Source organism: Semicossyphus pulcher, unplaced genomic scaffold (assembly GCF_022749685.1).
Source record: "Semicossyphus pulcher isolate SPU_LCO1_2020_fin unplaced genomic scaffold, fSemPul1.0.p SCAF_2, whole genome shotgun sequence".
In the NCBI taxonomy this organism is placed as follows: domain Eukaryota; kingdom Metazoa; phylum Chordata; class Actinopteri; order Labriformes; family Labridae; genus Semicossyphus; species Semicossyphus pulcher.
This window is the reverse complement of record NW_027211693.1, coordinates 30,917,547-30,930,000: the sequence shown is the minus strand read 5'-3', so window position 1 is coordinate 30,930,000 and position 12,454 is coordinate 30,917,547. Positions and strand designations below refer to the sequence as shown.

At 42.4% G+C, this 12,454-nt stretch overlaps 1 protein-coding gene across 3 annotated transcripts in view; it reads left to right on the top strand.

The window, feature by feature from the left end:
* uvssa (UV-stimulated scaffold protein A) overlaps nt 1-12,454 on the top strand; it is a 44,051-nt gene that overhangs the window by 23,540 nt on the left and 8,057 nt on the right. For 2 of the 3 annotated variants that reach the window (XM_069670354.1, XM_069670355.1), the window contains exons 9-13: nt 415-541; nt 8,310-8,508; nt 10,438-10,569; nt 11,118-11,301; nt 11,381-11,492. In XM_069670354.1, coding sequence (XP_069526455.1) covers nt 415-541; nt 8,310-8,508; nt 10,438-10,569; nt 11,118-11,301; nt 11,381-11,492 — 754 coding nt within the window. The remainder of the gene's footprint in view (nt 1-414; nt 542-8,309; nt 8,509-10,437; nt 10,570-11,117; nt 11,302-11,380; nt 11,493-12,454) is intronic. The other variant, XM_069670356.1, reaches the window with a different exon arrangement.

Here is a 12,454-nt window from a genome sequence, read left to right as displayed (position 1 = left end):
TCTAACTCTGGGGAGGGCCAGTAGGCCAGCCCCAGATGTCCTCCACATATGTCACAAGCATATCAGAGATGTATTTGGGCGCTGGGGGGTTCAGTCGGTTATATTGAGTGTTTGTGTGTGTATGATTCTACTTGTTACTGTTCTTTACTTCGGAACAGCCTTATCCTGTTTCCATGTATGTGTGGCAGTCATCGTGTTTGTCTTCGTACAAATAAAAACGAGGAAGTGGATCTTCTGTAATGTCTTAACACACCAGAGTTTGACAATTATCATTGTACAAAACACAGAAATCATGCGGAACACGCACAGAAAGAGAAAACGTACTCATAACTCTGTTGTACATTTCTGCCTGTTTGTTTGGACTGAATGTATTCTAAGATCAATATGAAGCTAAAGTTACCCACTCCTCCTCAGATGAAGGCTTCTGCTGACGGAGAGGAGGACGATGACGATGACGATGACGATGACGATGATTTCGACGAGGTTCCGGAGAAAGAGGGATACGAGCCGCACATTCCAGAGCATCTCCGAGCCGAATACGGTGAGTTCAGCTTCACACACACACATATGTTTGCACCTAAAACCCTCAGACACGTGCATAAATACTGAGGTTAAGCTACAAAAGAAGACCTGCTGCTGCCCTAATCTTTTAAGATTCACTCACACGCTCCGCAAACAAACACACACACTTCAAAGAAACCACAGCCAGCAGCTGTTGGAGTGCAGGGAGAAGCACCTTGTTTGAAGTGCTGAAAAATGAGGTAGTCAGACGTTTGGAACCAGGCCAGGTGCCGTCTGAAGGCTGAGCACAGGAACTACTTCTTTGGTCGTTTTAACTAAAAATGAACTCTTTGATATCTGTTTTAGAGTTTTTAAAAAACTGTAACTTCATATTGTTTCCAGTGTCAACACGTCTACGAAACACACACTTAGAATCTAAGAAATATTCTATAAAAACTCGAAATGCATCAAAGTAAACCACAACAAATACATGTCAGTAACTCTCACCTTTATTTCATTGAGTGATTTTATTACCCAAAGTTATGACTTATGATTTGGCCTTTTACCCTAAAATGCACTTACAGCTCTTTGCATTTGTATTGCTATTAGAAATATTTAAGGCAAAACAAAGAGTGCAGTGACTACCTTTTTGGAGTCAAAGTTAAAATTAGACATTTACACATTTTTCTGTCTAATTACTTATTAAAGTTGTAATCTCGAAGATCTCAGTTTCGTTCTCTTTGGCGGCACCGATGGCGATAAACGGTAATTGCAGTTGTAACTCTTGATTTTCCTGGCTGACGGTCGCTTTCCTTTTCAGACTGTTTGCTTCATCTGAGCGTCGAGTTTGTTTCTTTTTCTTTGGATTTTCACTTCTTGTTGAAGTTGTATCTGTAGTCATCCATCTTTTCTTTGTTTGTTCAGCCATAGTAGATTACTGTTTACTTGTAACACTTGCAGAGAGCGGAAAAGCAGCCGCTTAGCTCCGCCTACCCTCTCTGGCAGACCGACCACTGCTGGGTGATGGAAAACACGTCACTGACTGGGCGCTGCTTGGGATTTTTTTCACGACTGTCACCACAGACACCCAGTCTGTAATAATACTATATACTGCAAATGCAAAGGCTTTCATCAGAGGGATATAGGCTCAGTCACCATTGTGTTACCTCATTCGGCGCTAGATAGAGACTTAACAGACATTTATTTACATGAAAATCTTCCAAATTATTACTTTAATACAAAAATACAATTAGAGCTGAACAATATATTGTTTAACCATCATAATTGTGATGTGTGCATGTGCAACAGTCACATCGCAGGACGTGGGATAGTGAAGCAGATGCCAGTTTCTCGTTTTCCTTGACTTATCGACAAGTAAACACACATGGCTTGAGTTTGTGTGTGCCAACAGGAAGGAGGAGACGGTGAGCTTTCAAAAAGTTACCGTCACCTACGGCTACTACAGAAACGTACCTTTGTTGTCTTTTGATTGTGTAAGCTGAACAACTGGCCCAATTTGCCCCACAACCGCCATTTTGGAAAGAAAAGAAAACTTTCAGGTCAATCTTTAGCTCAATAATAAAGATGGTTTATATGCTATATAAAAGAATATGATAATAATACAGAACATCTCCTGTGTGTCTCTCTGTTACAGCAATATAGAAATGATGGGTGCTTCCTGAAAGTTTGGTCACATGACAAAAAATATGCACAGTTGCAGAGAAACGGGAGGCTGGTCAACTTAACCCACTCTCCCCTGATCTAAGTTTCAACTTCCCTACTGTAACAGCAGTTTTGCTCTGTAGTTAGCTGTTGACACGTTGCTGGCTGGTGTTTGCAGACTCCACTGGTGATGGTTAACTTTTCCAGAGTCACCTGCATGTGTGTCACTCGCAAGTCAAGCTTGTCTGTCTGTATTGCCCTGCAGCAGAGATATCAGGGGCATGAAGCATTAGCCAGAGATGTCACCATAGTACGGCGGTACCTCTGCCCGCTTCACATACACGTCTGCCTATTTAGTGAAGTCACTGACTGATGCTTGTTTTATTTCAACCTGCAGCAGAGAGCTCGGCTGTGCTGCAAAGTTGTTGTAGCTTTTGTGGACGTTGCCGCACTACTTGATCAATAAAAGAGAGAAGCTCCTGAAAACTATTTGATTCAGAAAACAGCGACGCTGCGACCAAGCTGCTGTGAAATGTAGTTAAACACCGCCAGCACAGTAACCGCCCAACACGGAATGTAAACTTTAGAGCCTTACAAATCTGGTTTATGTTAGATTAAAGGTAAGCTGTTCATAGAAACAGTAATTTAGTTGCATACCCAGAAATGACTCCAGCTTATTGAGCCTTATCAGCTGTGAGTGAGTTAGCGGTGCAGCTCGCTCTCGCTGACTCTTAAGTGTGTGTTTTTGTCTGATTTTGAATGCAGCACAGCCTTGTAATGGAGACAGATAGTTTCTTTTTCCACGAGCATTTTCCCCGTGTATCTTTGATGGATACTGTCCTGTCAACACATCCATTTACCTTCACACACACACACAGCTACATATGAATGGCTGTTACTGTATTGTTCCCTCCTGCACTGAGGTTGTATGGATCGTGTCTCGCCTGCAGGCAGCACGCGAGGTTAGAGGTCAAATGTTCAGGTCATTAACCAACAGCCCGCTCTTCTTATTGCTCTGTCAGCTACAGAACGACATGTTCTTATATAAATATCAGATTTGAAATCATAACAGCGGCCATGTTGGAGCTCCAGGCAACGGTAAAGCTCTCACTGCTGCTCCGTCAGCCAGCTTCTCACCATCACTCATACGTGAACATGTAGACAGTGCTGTTATTGCTACGTCAGCCATGTTTGTTTGTGGCTGTGAGGTGACCTTTAACCCCTGGTCCGTGCTCTCCACCAGCCTCCTGAGTCATTACATTCACACTGAGCCTCTTCTTCACCTGCAAGCCGACGTCCCTCCACACTTCCACCTCCCTCCATTACTAATCAATTAGACACTAAAGTAATTAGATTGTATCTGATGTTCCCAAAACAGCTTCGCGCGTGTGTGTGTGTGTGTGTGTGTGTCTGGGTGATTAGTGGGCTAGGTAATGATCTACAGGGGCCATACCAAATTAACAATGCAACCTCTTTAATGAGCCCCTATTAGCCCTACACCCAGATTTTACCACATACGCGCGCACACACACGCACACGCGCACACACACACACACACACACACACCATCATCCCTCTATCTTGCTTTAAAGGGAAATCTAATATCTTAAACCTAGCCCTTATATTTGACATTATGGGGTCTTACTAACCAATAGGTCCAAACGTTTTTTGAATTACTGCAGCATATTTCTTCAGCCAGCAGCCGTCAAACTGTAACGGCTTATCCTTGGGGGCAAATGTGCCAAATCAAAATCCGTCCACTAAAAGATCTTTTTGTTTCCACTGACGGGCTCAGATTGTTATTCTGACAACATTATAGAAAGGATCCCGACACAGAGAGACCTTTTTTTTACTTGAAAATGCCATTACACATTTCTGAAAAAATTCAAAAGGCCAACTCCTTTTCATAATTGGTGCAAAGAGATATTTTTGCCACTATATAAATGTGTGATATCTCACCTTGAATTCACAAGTTCTGTGTTCTGGTGTCCTTGTAAGTTAAAAGACACTGAAACAATCGAGAAAGTTCAGAGAAGAGCTACGAAACTAACTCCAGGTCTGAAAGAGATGTCATATGAGGAGAGGTTAAGAAAATTACAATGACCAGCTCTCGTATACAGGAGACACAGAGGAGACATGATTGAGGTGTATAAAAATGTCCACAGAATATATGATGGTACAGCTGAGCCTTTCATCCGTTCTTGGAATAACAGGTATGATTTAAGAGGGAACTCCTTAAAATGATTCCCCCTCAAGTGTTCCTCTAAAAAGAGAACTTTTTCACGCTCCGTGCAGGAAGAGTGTGGAACGAGCTTCCAGAGAACGTAGTGCGGGCTCCTTCAGTTGACTCTTTTAAAAATAGATTGGAAGATTTCTGGTCAGCGAAGGATATTTTGCATAGCTGTAATGTTGAGATGTGACTGTTTGTAATAAAGGTGGGATTTAAAAATGCATGTTGTTTTTAGTGGAGAGTCTGGTGTGGAGGATTTGCATCCTGTGCCAGAAAAATGTTCAATACATGACGTCGCTCTTTCCAAAGCCACCAGACTCCATTGGAAACAGCAGCAGTTTATCCCTCGCAGACCTCTCATTTAACACTGCCTCAATCAGTTTGTTTGTTCATGGTATCGTGTTACTTCAGTGTTTTAAATTGTAACCTCAGATCAAACACAGTATTTGTGTAACACACAGAAACAAAAAGAACTACCAGCCTCAGGCAGCGGTAGACCACAAGTCTCAGTGCCTGCGAGGTAAAATGACCGTTTTTGTCAATGGAGTCTGGTGGCTTTGGAGAGAGTGATGCTTCTGGATGCAAAAAAGCTCTTCAATAAAACGCTCTTTCTCTGTAGGGATCCTTTCTGTAATGTTGTCAGACACTTAGAATTAGGGCTGCACGATTATGGCCAAAAGTATGATGGTGATTATTTTGATCAACACTGAGAGCACGATTATCTTTACCTTTTTGTTAAATTTATTGTACTTGAACATTTAAATAAACAGAGCAGCTTTCAGGTCCATTTTGTGCTGCGTTCAGGTTCATGTACAAATGTTGCATCAAACTTAAAATCAGGTTCTTTACCTGAATGTGGTGCATCATGGGTAATTTCAGTGTGTCTTTGGGAGTTGGGTGGATAGGGTGTCTCTGTACAGAGCCTCTGTTCTGGATGTCTGAGTTGACGCTGGACGAGGACGGGGAGCAGCTCGTTCTTCCTCATGGCTTTGTGCTGTTTTTTTTCAGCTGCCTGAACGAGTTAGCCGTGTTGCTTTGCGGCGCAGACGCAGGTTTCATGACCTCTTTGAATGTTTTTTTTTTTTCTTGCCCTAAACCTGAAATACCTCCAAACCTCCAAAGTGTTCTACGGGTGGAGCATTTTAAACGTCGATATCACCGTCAATCATGTTTATTTCATCGTGGGAAGACAAAACCGTGATCAGGACTAATATTCGTTAATTTTAAATGTGCAGCCCGACAAAGAATAACAGTCTGAGCCAAGCACATTAAGTGGAAATACTTTGTCTGGGTATATTTGCCCCCGAAAGATTTAGCTGCAGCCAGTTTGCAGCTGCCGGCTGAAACAATCCACTGGAGCAATTTCTAAAATGTTCTGCACCCAGTAAATAGATTAGATAGAAAGACTTTTATGAAAGCAAATGTTCATTCCTTTGCTCAGATTGCACAGTAGAGATATAATGTTGGGTGGTGTCTTTAACCATTAACTGATGTAAGTGAATCTAATGATACATTTGAAAGAAGGGAAATAAAGAGGAATAATCTGGGCATTAAGTTCGTCCCCACAGGAAGCATTAGGATTTCAACAGGTCTGAACAGTGAGTCTTTGAGGTTTGATATTTTCTGTCGTCCTCATTCTGTCACATTAATTCTCCTCTTTATTGCATTGTGTCTAATTCTGACTCCTTTCATCTCAGGCACATTCATCATTTCTCTACTTTCCCTCTTTCTTCAGAGAAATCCCGTCTCTGCTCCCTCTCTCTCCTGCTGTTTCTCTCTCTGCATCTCTTCCTCTCCTTCTTCTCCTCCGTCCTGTTCTGTCATTCTGATTATCCGTCCTCTTATCCCCCTCTCTGCTGTCAGGACACTATCTCTCTCTTTCTCAAATTAACATTTTAATTACAGGCCCTGCTTAACCCCGGAAAATCGATACCTCTTTCCGCCTTTCCTCTGCCGCTGTCTCACTCCCTCTCTCTTTCCCTCAAACCCCCTTAACCCCCTATTTTTCTCTCTCTTTCTCTAACCCCCCCCCCTTACACACTCACACACTCACACACACACACACACACACACACACACACACACACACACACAGACACAACCACACACACTTCCTCCCATTGATCTGAGCGTCTTTACATCCACAACATCCAGACAAACCTCGGCTATTTGGTGCTTTGAAAAGAGCAGATTGAGTCGGTATTTCACCATCCGCACAGAGAGAGGGAGAGAAGGAGGGATCATGGAGGGAGAGGAGGAGGTGATGGAGGGTAAGGATACGATAACAGACCATCAGACCATCACTTTAATGTTGACATACTGGATGATAATTTAATATAAAACACACATTACTTTAATAAAGATTTAACTGAAATTAAAATGGCCGCATCATGTAAAACAAACATTTCTCTATCCTGATCCTTTAACAGGCGGCTTCTAAACCAAAGACAAAGTGTTTATTTATGTGTACATTTGTATCAATATACATTTATTAAAATATGTTCAAATAAAATAATTTATTTGATCATTATATTTTTAGACATAAAAATGTTTTTAAAATTGTTTAAAATGCACTTTTCTTTAAACTACAATTTGTTTTGTTTTAATTATATGTGAAAAAATATGAAAAAATAAAGTGTAAATGTTTCTGTATTAAATTAAATATATTAAATTACATTTCATTTTTTACTATTTAAAAAATATTCTATTAATGTTTTTTTAAATGTTTTGTAAGAGCAGGAAAATTTTATGATTTTTTAATTTTATTTTACTTAAAAATCAATTAAATTAAATGTATTAAATTTAAAATATAATTTATAGAAAATAAATATATATATTTTATCTATGATTTAATCCTTTTAATATCTATAATATGTTTATAAACCCAACCACACATACATATTTAGAAGTACTGAGTTCAGGGCTGCATCACATGATGAATTTAATCATTGATTAAACTGCAGATTGTGCAGATGAATTCAGTTATATACATTCTTAAATAAATAATAAATAGGCTGTTAATTGTACCTTACAGAACAAGGAGATATTAAATACTCAGAGTTAGAGCGGGTCGTCCAGCGTTCGGTGTGTGCGTGTGTTTGATGATGAAGCATGGGAAGTTTACCTCACAGAACACGGGAGCTGCTGGTTGACAGCTGCCTCCATCGTTTATACGCCTGTATTCATCACAACCGCTGAAACAATCTGATTTATCGAGAACTTGCGGCGCCACAAGTCTTAAAACATCTTCAGCAGCACATCGTCTCTTTGCATGGCATCATTGTTGTCGTATATTTACGCACCAAAATGTCAAACATCTGCACTCATGTCGTACTTCAGAGGACTAAGTTGCCTGATGTTCACGGTTGAACTGCAGGGTTTAAGGAACCTTTGGGAGCTCCTGGGACTATAACTGAAGAGACTTGTGTTCCATGTTTGTGTCTTCCTCTACTTCCTCTAAACTCTGACTGGTTTGACTCATTAGGTTTTTAATTAAAGCAGCAGAATAAAATATGCAAACACTCCGTCCTCCTCTTCAAACAGCCGAGTCAAAGTGAGCAGAGTGAATCATTTGTGCGGCGCAGCGTGGCTCTGAAGCCTCCAGGTCAGCTCTAATAATGTGAGGGATCAGCATCTCAGCTTACTGCTCCCTCTGATCTCACCTGCACTGTGTGCGTGTGCGTGTGTGTGTGTGTGTGTGTGTGTGTGTGTGTGCACGAGTGTGTGTGTCCCGCTCAGTCCCCAGAGACTCTGGTTGACCCAGTGTTTGACCACACACACACAGACGGGTTTTAAAGTGCACATGTTATACAAATCTTAGTATATTATGTGGGGTGTAATGAGTGTTGCACGTGCTCAGTGCTGCTAACAGACCAGGAAACAAACCCTTTTTACCTCCTCTTGTGTCTCTCTGCAGGTTTGGATCCTTCTCCCTCCACCTCGACTGTCACTAAAAAGCCTCCTGCTAGAAGACCCGCAGCTCCACCTCCTCCGCCCTCCTTCTCCTCCTCCAGGCGACTAAAGCGAATGATGGACGAGGAGCAGGATCCAACCTGTGCAGCCGCCACACTGCGCCTCCTCAGACAGAAGCTCCCTCCACCGCCTGCTGAATCCAGGTACACCTGCTGACGAGTCCTGTCTTTCTCCTCTCCCGAATGACCCGGCTGAATGGATCAATGTTAGCGTTCAGCCAGTCAGTTCATGAGGTTTGATTTTTAGACAACTAGAACTACACATTTGTGTATGACACAGAGCAGGGCTGCTGTCTGTTGAAAACCGTACGGTGCAATTAAAACTCTTTATTTTACTTTATTTTAAGCTAGTATTTAGAGATTATTCATGTCAAATGTGACAATTTATTACACACTTTAAGTTTGTACATGAGGCTAGTTCAGTGGCACCTTTTTAAAACCTTTAAAACAGCAGAATAAGTGGCTCTATATTAAAGGAAAGGCAGCACTCCTTATGCATTTACAGGAGGAGCCTACCAGAGGTCGTCTTTCTCTCGCTCTGCTTCACTTGAGAGGATGTGTGGAGACGCTTCTTGTGACAGGAACTCCAGGGGTAGAGAGCGAAGGGTCCACTAACTCACTGATATCATGGCATTATTCTCTTGTAAATAAAGAACAATAATACCCGGGTGGCCAGCCGAAGTAACGCCTGTAGCTCCTTTCACACATGCACTGCACAGACATTCACATTTGTGAATGTAAATGGCAGAGTTTTTCATCTTTCAGACTTTCTTCTGCCAGCCTCCAAGTAAAATGTCCGCAAGAAGTCGGGGTGAGTCGATGTGTGAACGCAGCAGGTAATGGCCAGGAACATTCCCCACGAGCAAGTGGGCCGGGTGATCACGTTTTGTGAAACCAAAAGAGCGACACAGAACAGGTTGATTAAAAACATTGAAGAAGAAGGATCATTTACAGACGACAAGAACAAAGATGTCTGCAGACTGGAGCGATGACGAGATTCAGAATCTTCTGGCTGTGAGGGCAGAAGCAAAATTGTTTGCCAGTTGTGGGGACCGCTGCGTACTTTTTACATCATGTCCGGCCTTATAAGCCCCACGCTGACAGGCAGAGGTGTAAAGAGTACTGAAATGTACTGTTACCTGACTGAAATTGTGCTCAAGTAAAAATAAAAGTAGCTCACGTAAAAAGCACTCAGAGTAAAACTTAGTTACTTTTCCACCCGCTGACTTTTATAATCAACACATTTTGCTGAGGTTACCTTACACAGCTCTCTTCATAGCCACCAGACTCCATTAACAAACATTTTACTTCACAGAACACGGGAGTTCCTGATGGTCTACCGCTCCCTCGATTGGTCAGTTTGTTTGTGTCATTGTGTGGTGATTTAAAGGGTTAGTTCGGTTCAGAACTTACATGTGTTACGACGTGTGACGAGGCAGCGGTAGGCCAGCAAGTCCCGTGTTCTGTGAGGTGAAATTAATGGAGTCTGGTGGCTTTGAAGAGAGCGATGTACCGACTGTTTCTGGTTAAACAAAAAAGTTCAGTCTGTATCAGAGGTTGTGTTTCTCTCTCTTCTCTCCTCTGTCCCGTTCATGGTTCCCTAACATTATGCATCAGGCACAATGCTAGTGAACGGCGATGCATGATGCTTTGATCTGATTGGCCTGTTTTTGTTGCGATGCATTTAATTTGTGTCTGGTCCAAGTCAGTTGTCTTTCTAGCTCGTAATATCTGTAGATAAATACTTTACTCAGTAACAGATGGATGCACAAATGTAGCAAATTACTTTACTTTATTTAAAACATACATAAAATGAAATTACTAAGTTTGAAAAAAAGTACAAGTTCTTGAAAAAGCTACTGAGTTACAGTAACGTGAGTACTTGTAGTTCGTTACCTCCACCTCTGCTGACAGAGACAATCTCCCGCTGTGAGGGACGTGTGTGAAAGGGCAGCTCTGGAAAGTGTCGGGGTCTTGAAATGTTCTGGAAATTGTCAGGTGTGCATGTGTGGAGAGGGCTTATGTGGAGGAAACCCTGTGGTCTAACTCGTCCTCCTCATGTCTGTCCTCCAGCAGCAGCTCCTCCGCTCCCGGTTCGTCCCAATCCGCGTCAGACCAGAAGGCTGTTGATGCTCCTGTCGTTCCCTTTGGTTTGGACCTTTACTACTGGGGCGAGGAGCAGCCCAACGCCGGCAAGATCATCAAGTAAACACTTCATAACACAACCACAAAAACACACACAATGTTTATCTTTTACTCTTAGACACAGAGCGTGCTATACACACCAAACTGTACAGGTCACTGAGTTGTGTGTTTTGTCCCCTAGCCAGTCTTTTCTTTCCATCAGGAGAAACTGACTATAAAACAAATAAAATAGAAAAATTATAATCTAATGTCTGATTGAATGTCACTGCGTATGTTTCAGTACTTCAAGCATGTGAAAGTAATTTAATATCAACACTCAAAGCTCCCTCTGCGTTCGTCGTTGAGCTCTCATACAATATAATGATACACTCAGCATCTGGAAATCACATTTCATGCTCTCCCTTTTTTCTTGTGCTGTCAGAAGTTTTAAACATTTTGCTTTCCAGTGGATGTTCAACCAGATAAATCCTCTCTTTATAGCAGTTTGTTTTATTTCATGAATGACTTTCTACATTTATTTCCAGATAGAATAAATAAACACTCGTGAACGCTCTTAGATGTGGGTTTCTGCGCGCTGTGTTGAGCTTGTGGTGTTTCCCCGCGTGCAGGTCGGCCTCTCAGCATCAGTTCTGGGTTCACGCCGAGGTGAACGAGGAGGTGCGGAACGAGGAGCTGCTGGCAGAGAGCAAGAGCAGGTACATCTCCTTCCCCGGGAGCTTCACTCCTGTCAGCCATCACTGCAGAGCTCCGCTGGGCAACGGGAAGCTGTGTCCGAGGCAGGACCGCCGCAAGGTAACACACAGCTCGTTTCTGTTTCACTGTGATGTTAATGTGTGTGTGTGTGTTTGAGCTGTGACCGTGTGTCCTCCAGTGTCCTTTCCACGGCCTCATCATCCCCCGAGACCAGGAGGGGAAACCCTGCAGGAAGGAGGACCGACTGAGGGAGGAGCGGGAGGAGAGGAGGAAGAGGGAGGAGCAGCCCGGTGAGGAGCGACACACATACACAACAAAAAACCTCCTCAGTCCTTAGCAGGCACAGAGGAGTGCATTAGACTGGTGTTCAGTAATATTAGAGCTCTTTATACATACTTTTTAATATGTCGGTCTATGGTGGAGTAAAACGAACACTGAGGAGAGAGTGCTGCAAACAACAACCTGCTTAAAATACAATATATTAGCAGGAAATACAGGTGATGCAAACAGACATGCAGAATGACCCTTAACATAATACAAAATGTATTCTTTGTTTAAATTTGGACCAAAGAATTTCATAAAAAATAGTAGAAACAGCCAATAATTTATAGCATTTACGGTTAGCTGATAACGAAACACGCCAGCTCCAACTTCCTGTCCAAATATGGTCACTTCCAAAAAACAAAGATGCCAACGCCCAAACTACTAACTCCTGAAGTTCCGAAACAAACAGTAATAAGATATATAAGAAATGGATGTATGGTTTCAAAAAGAAGCCAATGTGGAGTAGAGGTCTTCACAAGTCTACTGGAACCCAAGGACCCGGGACCTGTCCTAGAAAATGAATATAAAGAGGTAAAACCTCATTTATGTGAATTGTGGACAAAGACGAGAAGAAAGTATGTGCAGTTACCAGGATACCAGGAAACCTGTGTTTTATGAACTTTCTTGGCGGAGGATGGATTATATGCACGGACAGGCACAGGGGAGTAAGGTTGCGTCACACAGGTAGGGCGAAAAGGTTTGTTTTGACAGCTGACGAACGGTAACTTGTTAATATTAATTGGCTGTGAAGTCGGTGCTGATCGGTCTGTTTCATCCGGCCGGGGTGGGGTCTGACATAACTCCGTCCGGGCCCCAGCTTTCAAATAATAGACGGGTCCGTTCGGTTCCAGATCGCACAGTAACGGGTCTCATAGGGTTCGGACACAAACTTTTGGACCCGTGAATAAACATTTTCCTAAAACAAATT